This window comes from Prunus persica, chromosome G1, assembly GCF_000346465.2.
Source record: "Prunus persica cultivar Lovell chromosome G1, Prunus_persica_NCBIv2, whole genome shotgun sequence".
In the NCBI taxonomy this organism is placed as follows: Eukaryota; Viridiplantae; Streptophyta; class Magnoliopsida; order Rosales; family Rosaceae; genus Prunus; species Prunus persica.
Genome location: NC_034009.1, coordinates 12505225 through 12520320, shown reverse-complemented (window position 1 = coordinate 12520320; position 15096 = coordinate 12505225). Strand labels below are relative to the sequence as shown.

The following is a 15096-nucleotide window of genomic DNA, read 5'->3' as shown; positions in this document are numbered from 1 at the left end:
GACAGACATGCAGAAAGCACCACTGAGAAAGCTTTCAGCAGCATGAGCATAAACTCAAAAGGATCACAATCAAGTTCTAGTTCTGGCTCAAATAAATCAAAGAAGAACTGGAAGTCCAAGGATAAGAAATGGGATTCTAAACCTCAAAACAGTGCCAATCAAGGGGGAAAACCAAGTCAAGGAGACAAGTCTGGAAAATGCAAACATTGTGAGAAGTTACACTATGGTGAGTGTTGGTTTAAAGGAAAACCAAAGTGTCATGGCTGCAATCGTTTTGGTCATTTTGTCAAGGACTGTGACCAAGCAAACAAGGCAGGGAAACTTGCTAACATTGCAAATCAGGTAACTGAACCTGCTATTATGTTCTATGCATGCCATGCTGCAACAATTGGAAAGAATGTGAATATGTGGTATGTAGATAGTGCATGCAGCAATCACATGACTTCTCATGAGTCATTACTTGTAAATATTGATAAAAGTGTGAAGAGTAAAGTCAAAATGGCGACTGGTGATCTAGTGCAGTCAATAGGCAAAGGGACTTTGGCTATAGAAATGAAGGGTGTGACTAGATATATCAAAGAAGTCATGATTGTACCAGGGTTAGATGAAAATTTGCTAAGTGTAGGTCAAATGATAGAACATGGGCATTGGCTTGTATTTGGTGACAATGCAGTTGATATCTATGGAGATAGGCAGCTGGAAGATTGCATTGCAAGAGTGCCAATGAAGGAAAACAGATGTTTTCCTTTGAATCTTGACTATGTCAATCCTCCTGTGGCAAACAGAGCAACAATTGGAGAAACTTCCTGGCTGTGGCACAGAAGATTTGGCCACCTAAACTATATTAGTTTGAAGTTGTTACAGGAGAAGATATGGTTCAGGGACTGCCCAATTTACAAGAACATGAGAAGGTCTGCTCAGATTGTGCAGTCTCCTATGGAAACACAAACAAATAGTGATGTGCATACTACTCAAGACTCTGCTCCATTAGAACCTTATGATCACACCCCAAAGAAATGGAAGAATTTGAGTGAAGTGTATGCTCAATGCAAGATGAGCATCATTGAACCTGAAAATTTTGAAGAAGCAGTCAAAGATGAAGCTTGGGGGAAGGCTATGACGGAGGAGATACTTATGATAGAGAAAAACTCCACTTGGGAATTGGTTGACAGGCCAAGTAGTAAACCAATTGTGGGAGTGAAGTGGATATTCAAAATTAAGCTTAATCTTGATGGCTCCATTCAAAAACATAAAGCAAGACTTGTTGCCAAGGGATTCACACAAAAACCAGGGATTGATTTCAATGAAACCTTTGCTCCTGTGGCAAGGTTAGACACCATTAGAACTCTCATTGCTCTTGCTGCTCAGAAAGGCTGGAAACTATGGCAATTGGATGTCAAGTCAGCCTTCTTAAATGGTGTCCTTGAAGAAGAAGTTTATGTTGATCAACCGGATAGTTTTGTGGTTAAAGGTGATGAGGATAAGGTGTATAGGTTAAGAAAAGCTCTCTATGGGTTGAAGCAGGCTCCAAGGGCCTGGTATAGTGAAATTGACACCTACTTGAGTCAGTGTGGTTTTCACAAAAGTCCAAGTGAAGCCACTCTCTATGTGAGAACAAAGGAAGGTGTGGGAACACTAATAGTGTCAATCTATGTAGATGACATAGTGTACACAGGAAGTAGTGATGAAATGATGAAAGAATTCAAAGCTGAAATGATGTGCAAGTATGAGATGTCTGACTTGGGTTTACTCCACCATTTTCTTGGTATCGGAGTAACACAAACTGAAGGGAGCATCTTCATTCATCAAAAGAAGTATGCTCTCACTCTCTTGGATAAGTTTGGACTTAAAGACTGCAAGTCAGTAAGCACTCCATTAGTGGCTACTGATAAATTGAAAAGAGAGGATGGAAGTGATGCTGCAGATGAAAGTTTGTTCAGAAAAATTGTTGGCAGCCTGCTGTACCTTACTGCAACCAGGCCAGATATCATGTTCTCTGCCTGCTTGCTTGCAAGATTCATGCACAACCCTTCTAAGATGCACTATGGGGCAGCTAAAAGGGTTCTAAGGTACATACAAGGCACAATTGACTATGGAATTGAGTATGTGACAGGAAAATCTGCACTCTTAGTTGGTTATTGTGACAGTGACTGGAGTGGATCTGAGGAAGATATGAAAAGCACTTCTGGATATGCATTTTCATTTGGAAGTGGTGCTTTTTCATGGGCATCAGTCAAACAACACAGTGTGGCTCTCTCTACTGCAGAGGCAGAGTATGTGAGTGCAGCAGAAGCTACATCACAAGCCATTTGGCTCAGGTTTGTTCTTGAAGATTTTGGGGAAGAACAGACGACTGCAACAACTGTGTTTTGTGACAACACTTCAGCCATAGCAATGGCTAAAAATCCAGTTTTTCATCAACGAAGCAAGCATATTAAAAGGAAGTTCCATTTTATTAGAGATGCAATACAAGAAGAAGTGATTGAACTGCTCTACTGCAAGGGAGAAGAGCAGATTGCTGATATCTTCACCAAAGCTCTTCCCAAAGACAGGTTTGACTATTTGAGGAGAATGCTTGGAGTGAAATCAGCTAGCACTTTAGAAGGGAGTGTTAAAATGTAAACTGTCTAGCTAATTTCAGATTAGTTACTAAGTTTTATGTCAGTTTATATTCAATCTGTTTTTAATCTTTGTGTTAGCTGTGTGCCTTGTGCTTATATGCCAGGTGCATTGCTTGAGTCTGTTTTGAATTCCCAGCTGTTAGGACAGCTGTGTAATGCCATGTGTCATACTCACATTGGCCTACTATTGCAATCCGTTAGATTTGAATCTACTGATGTAAGAGAGAACATGTAATAGTCATGAAGGAATATAAGCTCTGCTGCAATGTTTATGCAGGGTAAGAATTCTGTTAGAACATTCTAAGGCTCACTGCTCTCTCTCTCTCTCTCTCTCTCTCTCTCTCTCTCTCTCTCTCTCTCTCTCTCTCTCTCTCTCTCTCTCTCTCTCTCTCTCTCTCTCTCTCTCTCTCTCTCTCTCTCTCTCTCTCTCTCTCTCTCTCTCTCTCTCTCTCTCTCAGTACATTTCTTGCTCCCTTTGCAATCCAAATATTCAACACGAAAACCATGCTCACCCGTTATATAGGAAATTCTTTTACTTCCATAGTTATCAGATTAACTTTTACCCTTCCCTCCCGAGTTATTGTATTCAAATGTAGGACAAAACAAAAGCTGTAAATAATGGCTATGACCTTCTGCCTCCCACTCCCATTAATAACGGCAATTTTCATCGTTGTAGTCGTTTTATGCAACAAGGTTCTCACCTGGTTAATGAGAGAGAGAGAGAGAGAGAGAGAGAGAGAGAGAGAGAGAGAGAAACGATGGAAAAACGATGGTCCAATTGCAATGTATGGAAAAACGATTAATTAGTGGTCAACTAGAAATCTATAATTGACCATTAATTTATAAGAGAAAGAAAGCCAACTTCATGAAGAACAAGCCAAGATGTTTATTTATATATATCTAATTAAATTTTAAAAAAATTCTGTAAAAATTCATTCCTAAAATAAATACAAAAATAAAAAAGGCGCCAAGAGGCTAGTTTACATTTATATTTATATATATATATATAAAAGTATAGCTGTATGAATCAATACTCAATAGCAAAATATTGGGTAAGTCAGCATGTGACTATCAATTGCACGTACAATTATTTATCATATTAGCCCACGAATATATCAACGTGCCGGAATATCATAAATCATGTTCATATGGAGATGCCAATTGGTCTTAATCAGAATTGTAAAACTATGTCACGAGACAATACAACATCATAAAATAAAAATCGAAGCGGTTTTCCTCATAATATATATATCCTCACAACGCCATAAGAGCATGAGCATCCCGACCAATCTCTGCCTTCCTCCTCAAGAACAAAGATTTAATCTTGGGCAGGAAGCTAACAATTGCCGTTGCCTCATCTTTACCGATATTAGCATTCCCCAAATGTAAGGCACACAAATCCTTGCAGTGAATGCTGATCCGTGAAAGGATTTCCTCCAAACGATGAGTGCTTCCCAGTATCAAAAACTCCAAATGTTTCCACTTACCAATTAGCTCAAGGATTACACTTGATTTGTGGGTAACTAAATTCCTAAGCAAGGCAACACCTTTGAGGTTACCACACCTGCAAACAACATTTTACGAGGACCCAATGCTGAAATACTTAAGGAGAAACTTACACATCTGAAACATATTTCAAGGCTGTTTCTGAAGCACATGAAGGTAGCATGAGTACAAAAAGCATGGCCTCTGCTACGATTGGCCACAAACTTTATGAATGCAGTGACAGAGAAACGACTCTCATCAATTTGATATTCATCAACAAATCTTTGCAAAAGGGGGACACTGCGCCAATTTTCAGTTTCAACGGGAAAACCAAAATAGCTAGTTTCAATTTCTTGAAAAATGAGACATTCCCAGCATGAAGGATCGAGGCTTGCTCTATACCAAGACTTGCATACCAAAGGCACATCCGAAAGCAGTGACTCCATACCAAGTTCTCCAAAAATATACGTCAAACAGTCCATTTTTAAATCTTCCCATTTTCTTTGATCCATCAGAAAGCAATGAAATTAAGATTCAATGCAGCATTGAATATGTCTATATATCTATGACAAAATGCAAAGACCACATACCACTGCTTTTCTTTCTGCCTTTCAAAAATAAATAAAAAATTAAGAGAAAATGAGGAAAAAAATAGACCTTAAGTCAAAGATTTTCAGTTGAGATATAGGCAATGCAATTATGCAAGAAAGCACAGCCATGCTTCTATTATAGAAAATTATCTCATACGTCTGTCGTGTTTGTTTGATGAGATATTAATGTTGCAGCTGACTGTATCCGCAGGATTCTTTCAAGTTGATGCATGGCACAAGTATCAAGCTGTTTTTGAAAAGATGGTGAAGAAGAAGAACATGAATACCTTCTTCTTTTTATTTATTTATTTATTTTTATAACAAATACTACATACACCCGTCAATGAGCAAGAATCTGATGAGAAAAAAAAAATATTGGGCATTTGATTTTACCCGTACGGGAATCAAGAGTCCGAGAAACCAATCTACTTATTGTAGCTGAAAACCCTAAACAGATATAAAAAATAAAAATAAAAAGTCAGAATCGAGGGTGCTGCAGAGGGAGGAGAGTTGGATGTGGGTGGGCTTGTGGTTTCATAGAAGATTTGAGGGAGAGGATGAGAGCAGAGAGAAGAGTTGAGCGGAGGGATAGATGAAAGCCAATCGTCGTGGTTTTGAATTAAAGAAAAATTATGTATTAGACATAAGTAACTTTATTAATTAGTATTTGAGATATTGGTTATTTTTGTTTGGGTTTTGATACATGAGAATCAAATTTTGTTTTGGATTTAGCCAAAATGGAGGCCCAGATTCGTTGGGCTTATCAAAATTACAAAGGTAATATACAATTTTACCCTTTTTTGTTTATTAAAAGCCTTCGCCAAATCTGATCTCATCCTCTCTTATACGACAACGGAGCTCTCTGCAACTCCTTGTCACGATGAAGCCACTGCCGTCCTGATCCGCCATCTAAAAGCAAGCCATCACGTTCAAGTCCGTACCGGGTGGGAACCCACTGATGCACGCAGCCAAGCTAGGCCATGGAGACACCGTCAAGACTATTCTATAAGCTGGCGCGCCATGGACGCCCTATCTCTTTCCAATCTTTCCGCCGGCGACTTCGGCATGGACGCAGGCCACGAAGAAGCCTACAAAATACTCCTCAATACCGGTACGTGCTTAACATAGAAACTAGAAATTTATTCTAATTTGTTCTCATTTGGATTTGTATGAATGAAAAATGAAAAGTGTTTGATTAATTTGGGCTAATTAGGGATTCAAGCTGAATTGGTACTGGAACGATTGCGTGGTTCTTGGGATCAAATTTTTGGGCTTGTTTCTCTAAACTGAGTATTGTATTTGGCGCTTCAATGTTGGTATGACATGATTTTGCAGCCATGGTGAACTTTGATAGTGAACATAATCTTTGTGCAGTCTATTGTTTGGATTTATTTGAGGTTTTTGACAGTGAAATTTCTGATCAAGTATGGAAATACACAATTGGATTTTTATTGTTTTGTTTAGAAATTTGTATGAGCAGTTTTGGATATTTTCGATGAATATCTAGTTGGTTAACTGACTGAGTTATCTTTCCATTAAGGTGTCCTTAAGTAGTCTTTGTTACGATACGATCTAATTGAGTTCTGGCTGTTACTCTTAATACCATATTTTTTATTACAAGTATGGATTGTATTTGTAATTAGTAGTTCCATTATCAAGCTAGAGACCACATGTGACGGGCAGACAACAAACTTGCAATGCTTGGAGTGTAATTGAACTTCCATTCTCACTTGTGCAGTGTGTTGAAATGTACTTTTACTAGTTGATAGTTGGAATTAGTTAATTTGTCCTGTTATTGGTTGGTAGATTTGTCTATTTAATAATGGGTTTATTGTTTAACACTTTTGTCAATTTTTGGGTTTTGGGTGATAAAACTATGAGGGATTTTTATTGGGATTGTTGTATTTGGAGCATAATAAGCTGATGTTTAGCATATTGTGTTTGATCTGGGTTTTGTCTTATTTCAAAACAAGTGTCTAATATATATGTTATGAATATTATATGTGATTCTTGCTGTTATTATTGAAATTTTCATAATCTCGTATGTGTTCACATCCGTATCCTGTGTGCAGGTTGCCAAAGACCCATATGGGAAAGAGATCAATGCACTCGAACAACATATAAAGAACTTGCTAAATCCATCAACTCCTCTATTTTTCAACACTCTTTATGATCCATAAAGAGAAGACGCAGACTTATTTTGTGGATATCCTTTTAGTTTCCCTGGGGGTGTACCTACAACTGTTTCTCTTGGCCTGTGGCTCAACATCCTTGACTATGATGCTCTACCCAGCTTGCCAATCCTCTAGAAAGGAACACTAGGTATAAAATAGTGATCCCAAATTACACAAATTACTAATTGTATGCTTCTTTTTCCCTTTTCTTTTCCTTTTAAACTGGACTAATTACTACTGAAAAGCCAGTTTTTACATAATTGCCTGTTCATTTCTTCTTGAATTTTTTCAGGTTTGTTGATGTAGTTCTGAGCATACTTGGGGAAACTCTATTTCCTATGTGTGGTATGAACTTGGCATTCAACCGTGAATTGATTGGACTAGCAATGTAATTTGGACTCATGGGTATTGGTGAGCCAATTGGAAGATATGGTGATATGTGGGCTAGCTGGTGCATGAAGGTAATTTGAATTGCTTCATTTTTATTCCCTGTTTATGTCTACTGAGAGGTTCTGCATTGTAGTTTTGCACAAACTGCATTGTAGTTTTGGTAATTACAATTGGATTTTTGGAAACTAGAAACTGCATTGCAGTTTTGGAAACTGCAACGCAGTTTTCATTAAATTACAATTGGATTTTTGCTCTTTCCTTGGCCTTCAACCTCACTAATTTGAAGAGTAGAGGCTACCCAGATGAGGAATGGGGTGGGCAAAGAGTAGAACTACCCAAGAGCAAGGGAACTCAAAATTGGACTTTTGGAAATTGGAAACTGCTTTGCAGTTTTCATTTAATTACAATTTGATTTTTGTTCTTTCCTTGGCCTTCAACCTCACCAATTTGAAGAGTAAAGGCTACCTAGATGAGGAATTGGGTGGGCAAGAGAAGAGTAGAACTACCCAATAGCAAGGGAACTCAAAATTGGTCTTTTGGAAACTGGAAACTGCATTGCAGTTTTCATTTAATTACAATTTGACTTTTGTTCTTTCCTTAGCCTTCGACCTCACCAATTTGAAGAATAAAGCCTACCCATATGAAGAATTGGATGGGCAATAGAAGAGTAGAACTACCAAAGAGCAAGGGAACTCAAAATTGAACTTTTGGAAACTAGAAACTGCATTGCAGTTTTCATTTAATTACAAATTGTTTTTGTAGTTGTTTTTGTTTTTGTTTTTTTAATTATAACATAATTGATATCTACATTGTATTTTTGTTGCAGTTTCTGTTTTTATTTGTAGTTTTTGTGTGAATAAGTGTTGAAATAAATTTTTTTTTTTTTTAAAACCGTTGATTGTTTATATAAATATTGTATAATTGAATAAATATTACAAAATCAAGTTTGGTGTAGTGGTTTGTGAGTGAGCCTTCCTCTGAGGGTCAAGGTTCGAGTCCATTCGATGACACAAGTTTTGTTTTTGTTTTCATTATTGATATCTACAGTATTTTGTTTTGCAGAACTCTAGAGCTAAGTATGTGGGATTTGGTACAAATTTTGCACGTATCAATGTTGAAATAAATTTTTTTTTTTTATAAAAACCCTCGACTGTTAATATAAATATTACATAACAGACAAAATATCACAAAAACAAGGTTGGTGTAGTGGTTTGTGAATAAGGGGACTCTCCTATGAGGGTCAAGGTTCGAGTCTCTTCAAACACACTAAATTTCATATTTTTTTTAGGTTGAGGGCAACAAAGTTGGTGACCGGTGATGGCTGGCTGGAAGTTTGTGGCAGCGGCTGGTGGGCAGTAGCTGGCCGGAAACTGGCAACGGTGGCTGACCGGAAACTGGCGGCGGCTGGTGGCGGCGACTGGCAAGAATATGGATGCTGTGGCTGGCCGGCAGGTGCTGGCCCGGCGATGGGCGGTTGGCCGGAAGGTGGATTGCTGGAGGTTTTGTGTAACTGGAACATGGTTTTGGTAAAATTAGAGGGAGTGGCATTTTGTGTAATTTTGATGTTTTTTAATTACATTATTGTAAAATTAGGTACTACTTTTTGGTCTTTGGCCTTATGCTAATTAGGTGAAATTGTATTCCTATTTCCAAATTAGTAAACTATATAGTGTCTTAAAATGAAAGCTCCCTTGAATTAATAGGGAATAGGGTCCACAAGGCGTCAGGCCCATTTCGCCACTTGACCCCAAAACTGTTTAGCGGGAAAGAAACGAATCGACATCGCGCGGCGATTTATTTTTATGTTTCCTCACCCTACAAACGTGCCATGTGCTTACCTGTCATGTGCTTCTTTCAATACTTCTCTACTTCGATTTTTTATAAAACTTTCCACATCTTTTTGATAAAAGTGTTTTTGTTAGAACGGTTTATGTTTAGAAGGGTTTATTAGAGAAGTAGTCTTAAATGAGACCAAATTTAAATAAAGTAAAACAGTAGAGATGCAACTTTTAAAGACTAAAAGTTCAAAAAATAAAATTAGATAACTAAATATCCTTATAATTTAAACAATACTAATGCTATTCATAATTAATTGAAAAAAATAACATTACAATTAACTTACAATTGTTGCTAATGAGGTTTCATATCAAGAAAATGTCGCATTATATTTTCATTACTAATGCAAGAAAAAACATATTTATCAATATAAACAACAAGTTATCACACCACCATTGATTTCCCATTTTGTTACGCAATGATGTGAACTACCTGAACTATTTGGACTACCCAAATTATTCAAAGGAAAATGTGAACTACCTGGATTTTTTGAAAAAGGATTTAAACTCTTTCTCTTAAAATACCGTTCCATAAGTATATAATTAAAACAAAATAAGGGTTTTTTTAATCTATAACTATGACTAATTGACTATATCTATCAATTAAATAAACAAATTAATATCAAATTATCAATTAAATAAACAAATAAAATTAATTATACCTTGAATCATGCGTTGCGCAGTCTCTTCCTTGAGTTTGCTATTGATCTTACTAATACACAGAGAGCTAAATAAGAAAAAATAATAATTATTAAAAAATGAATAAACAAAATTGGTGTTTGCTCAAGAAGAAAAAAGTATGTATTTGACTTACTTCGGATTGGTGTACTCAAGAAGGAAAAAAAAAGAAGTAGGATTCTTATGATGCACACATACTTTGATAAAATTGGGTGATGTTAAATTGGTCCATTATAAAAAGAATTCTCAATCCAACTTAAATAAGGAATTGTGCAAGCCCTATTAAGGCCTAATTAAATAAAGAGAACTCCTAATTTTATTTAAATAAGGAATTATGGAGGCCCTATTAAAAGCCCACGAAAGAGAACTTTGTGTTTCTGCGCGCTTCCTTTTTTTTCAAAAAAAATAAAAAAATAAATCATGACCGATGTCGTTTGGGACCAAACTTTAAAATTTAAATTTAAATTAAAAAAAAAGAAAAAAAAAGGGAAACCTAAGATGGGTAGCCGCCTAGTTCCAATAATAGTAAGGCTAACTAGAGATCTTTCCTTGGCCAGATAGAGATAAATAGGAATATCACAGTAATACTTTCCTTTAATAACATACTAACGAGGCCTAACGTGGGACTCAAACACAAGCCGTCTGAGAATAAAGGTAAAAATGAAAGAATAGAACAATTGAATGCTTAGGTCGGGACTCGAACACAAGCCGTATGAGAAAACGAACAAGACACACGCTTTTGTCACTGTGCTGCAAGTTTGATTATATATACGTTATCTATAATATTAATATATTTTTATGTATAATTTTTTAGGAGAACTAATAATATATTTACAAAATTAGTGAAACACCCATTCTTAGACATGAAACTATGAATATACCCTACACTATTTAAAACATAGAAACACACCCAAAATAAACCCAAAAATCAACAATTGTATGTTTTTTATTTTAATTAATAAGATGAAATATCTTTATTACCCTTTTTAGCATTAAATTAGTTTTGGATCTCGTTTGAAGCCTCCCTCAGATTTGACAACCTCAGGTCTGAAGCCTCAAGCCCTCCGCTGGGATTTCCAGGAAATCAGCTAGACTTGCTTATTGTGGTCTTTTCGGCCTTTCCTTGATCGTTTCTTGGATCCTTAGAGAAGTCGGAGCTCCTCTGTTAAAGAAAATCCCATGTGAGTCCCATTCTTCACTGACCCTTTTCGTTTTTTTGAACTAATTTTAATTGGGTATGTGAGAAATGATCAGATTTTGCATAGCTTCCATGAAATCCCAATAGGCCCAAGCAAAGGACTATTGATTTTGATTGTTGAGCCCTTCTCAAAGACATACTTTGGTCATGTGTGGCAGAAGATCCCTCATCGCTGATAGTAAGAGTAGGGTTTGGGGGCTGTACTTTGATCTTGTATGGGAAATCCAAGAAATATACAAGTCATTTTTTAAGAGGGAATGCCAGGGCACAGGAACTTGGAGGTGGTGTTGGTGTTTAGGCCCAGGTTTTGGGTTCACCAGTCACACTGAAAAATTACTTGATTTGAAGAAGAGCAAAGTCATTCTGGCCCCCATGCTACCCAAACCTTTCTAGCGTAAAAGATACGCAGCAGTAAGGGAGGGCACGATTAGCAGATTGAGCCATATCAATTCTTCTAACCCAAATCCTTTCAACCTGCAACTATTGTTGAGATGGAGTCATTCTCTGTATTTTTATCATTGTTGAGTATTGATTTTGAGTGGTATGGAGTTGTACACTTTTATCATACCTATTATGTAAATAAAATGATGTAGTCGTTAACTTCCAGTAAGTGGTATGAACAGTTGAAATATTGTTCATACCATGCAATTGAGTTGATTTCTATAATATAATATTAACAATGTACTTTTATGACATAGTATTAACAGATTTTCAGTGACAAAACATGCTCTATATTTTGCTCTATATATAGCTATGCACTTGAAGTTTATGATAGGCATAATGTGATTTTTACTAGGGAGATAGTTCTATGACATAGTATTAACAATTTACTTTTTTTTTTCTTGTAGAGATATTTCCTTTTGCTTTTGCGATTGTTTCTGGTGAAATTATGGACAATTGGAGGTGGTTTCTGAAAAGGATATCGGATGTCTTGTTGGGCTATTTTGGATTTTTTTTTTTTGGTTGATTTTTTTGTAAGAAATGGTATTAACAATGTACTTCTATGACATGGTATTAACAATGTACTTCTATGACATGGTATTAACAATGTACTTCTATAATATAGTATTAACAATGTACTTCTATGATATGATATTAACAATGTACTTCGGGCTTGCTGGGCTTATTTTGGGTTTTTTTTGAGTTTTTTATGTTGGGCTTGTTTTAAGTTTATCAATGGCAATCATGTAATTTATAGGAACTTTAACACTCATTTTTTATGTAGTAAATGGATTTTGGGTGTGTTTCTAAAGTGCATTTCGTGTGGGGTTTTTTTATAATTTCAGCTTCTATTTTGGGTATATTAGTGAATCTCCCTAATATATTTAATATACACATAAATAAACAAAAATATTCAGTGGCCCTAAAAAATGGGGGACCTTGTGTGGTGGCTGTGATCATATACTATTTCGTCAAACATATAACTGCTGAATTAATGTAAATCATCATAATAACAAGCCATAGATCCCTTGCAACTGAAACTACTAGCTAACATGAGAAGCAAGCCTTAAAATTTCCTCATCACCAAAACCTACACATCACTGACATCCCCGGCCGCGGTAACTTTATAACATCATCCCGACCAAGATCAACTTCTTAATCTTCGGCAGGAAGTTAACAACTGCAATTGCCTCATCTTTATCAAATGATGACTGTGAAAGGATTTCCTCCAAATGTTTCCACTCACCAGTCAGCTTTGGAATTACACTTGATCTGAGGTAAACTAAATCCCCAGGCAATGCCAGAACCTTGGGATCACCACACTTCCTCTGAAGCACATGGAGGTAGCCTGAGTACAGTAGCATGCCCTTTGCTACGATTGACGACAAACTTTATAAAGGCAGTGGTCGAGAAATGACTCCCGTCAATTTGATATTCATGCACAAATCTTTGCAAAAAGGGACCATAACACCAATATTCAGTGTCCAAGGTATAACCAAAATAGCTGGTTGAAATGTTTGGAAAAATGAGACATTGCCAGCATGAAGGATCGAGGCTTGCTCTATACCACAATTGCATACAAAAGACACATCCAAAAGCAGTGACTCCATACCACCTCTACCAAAAATATTCACCAAACAGTCTATGTTTAAGTCTTCCCATCTTCTTTGATCCATCTGAAATAAATAAAATTAAGATTTAATACAGGTATAAATATGTCTGTATATATAAATGACAAAACGCAAAAGATTTGGCTCCATCAAGGATCAAAGACTTCTAATCTCAGTAATTGGATTGCATGTATGATATATATTAAAAAATTATTTAACCCACTAATGTATGGTTATTTGTAACCTCAACTATACTCAGAGTTACATTTTGGTCACTCAACTCAAATATTAGTTCCAGAGGTCACTCAATTGGGTGTTGTGTTGCACCATTAGTCTCTATCGTCAAGTCTCTCTAACGTTAGAGACTAATGGTACAACACAACACCTAATTGAGTGACCTATATAACTATTTTTTGGAATAGAGTGACCAAAATGTAACTTCGAGTATAGTTGAAGGATCATTGCTACAAATAATCCTAACTGAAAAGTCACATTTGCCCACCAATAATCTAAGAGATGCTTGTCATGTCATCATTTTAAACAGAAAAAGTCACAGACTTGACGGTAGGGACTAATAGTGCAACACAACACTCAATTGAGTGACCTCTGCAACTAATATTTGAGTTGAGTGACAAAAATGTAACTTCGAGTATAGTTGAGAGACCATTGCTACGAATAACTCCACTGATATATCTAATCCATGGCTAGGATTTTCAACTCCTTTAACTAATCCGTAGCAAAAATCCTTATTGAAGTGAAGAAGCTCCCAAATGCTAAAATACCAAACCAGAGCTAATGAAAGGACCTGCTCCGAATTTTTTCGAAATCCGAGGCGAACCCTTTGGAATTCCTGACATCACCCCGATGCCAGGCCCACTTACTAAAGGTCGAGACTTCCTGCCGAAATTTCGGCAGAGTCTCCCCTATAAATTGGACATTTTCCAAAATTTCAACCTGCATAAAAACGCATTTAATATTCACAACTGGCAGCATGCACAATATAATTTTATGCAATCCACATAAATGGCCTTCGGCCTTCCAATAATTCTCAACTACTACCAAACCCACTAAACAAACAATTCAAATAAATTTTATGACTAACATTTAGTCTGCGGCTGCACCTAATAACCTTAGGCTGCCTATGTACCCTCCTTGAGGGATCAAGCCACACGTAGTTCTTCCATAAAACCCAATTCCACACTTAGGCGATACCTTATTTCATTTCTCTATATTTCACATAATCTCCCCATACGCCGGTACAACCAACGCCACGTATGGGGTCTGTCTCAACGCCGGATAACCTATGCCACGCGAGACCTGCACATCATATCACATATCTCCCCATATGCCGGTACAACCAACGCCACGTATGGGGTCTGTCGACACGCCGGATAACCTACGCCACGTGTGACCTCAACACAATATCACATAATCTCCCCATACGCCGGTACAACCAACGCCACGTATGAGGCCTGTGTCAATGCCGGATAACCTACGCCACGTGAGACCTGAACATCATATTACAAATTTCCCCATACGCCGGTACAACCAACGCCACATATAGGGTCTGTCCGCACGCCGGATAACCTACGCCACGTGAGACCTAACTTTCACTTGGTGGTACTTGTAATGTAACCAAAATCCGGGGAGGTACCTAAGGTAGTGCGTATAGCACTCCAAACTGACATTCTAGCCTCTTTTGTACCCTTGTACAAACATATAAAATTATAATTATATAAATTAATTCTAATATGGTATAACCCTCCACAATGGTCGAGCACTCGATAATCCCCCCTGGGAAAGTGAGATTACTCTGGGAGACTCACGGTCAACCATGGGTCAAACGGACCTGCGGGGCCCGCGACCTCCATATTCCGATCCAAAAATGCCTACGGGTTTTACAAGGTATAGGACACTCGTCCTGCAAGTTTGGTTTAGATCGGACGGTCGGATCGCTCACGATCGCACGATCTGACAGTTAATATAAAATATAAACTTTAACTTATTATTCAGAACATCCGGGGCTCCGATTCACAATCCGTGAATTCCTACACGATCCTAAAAATACCTAGAT

At 37.1% G+C, this 15096-nt stretch overlaps 1 protein-coding gene and 1 long non-coding RNA gene across 2 annotated transcripts; one reads left to right on the top strand and one right to left on the bottom strand.

Moving 5' to 3' along the window:
• On the bottom strand, nucleotides 3876–4588 carry LOC18793048 (F-box protein FBW2). Its single transcript, XM_020553853.1, has 2 exons — nucleotides 4332–4588; nucleotides 3876–4185 (listed from the first exon to the last, which is right to left on the bottom strand). The coding sequence occupies exons 1-2, from the start codon at nucleotides 4586–4588 to the stop codon at nucleotides 3876–3878; spliced, it is 567 nt and encodes a 188-aa protein (XP_020409442.1).
• On the top strand, nucleotides 7200–8906 carry LOC109946587. The gene is made up of 2 exons (XR_002269707.1): nucleotides 7200–7331; nucleotides 8549–8906. It is a non-coding gene; the product is annotated as an uncharacterized LOC109946587 (long non-coding RNA).

Coding starts and splice junctions, on each gene's coding strand:
- LOC18793048 (XM_020553853.1), bottom strand. CDS start 4,588: ATGGACTGTTTGACGTATATTTTTGGAGAACTTGGTATGGAGTCACTG. Junction 4,186..4,331: donor TCTGTCACTGCATTCATAAA/GTTTGTGGCCAA, acceptor TGTTGTTTGCAG/GTGTGGTAACCTCAAAGGTG.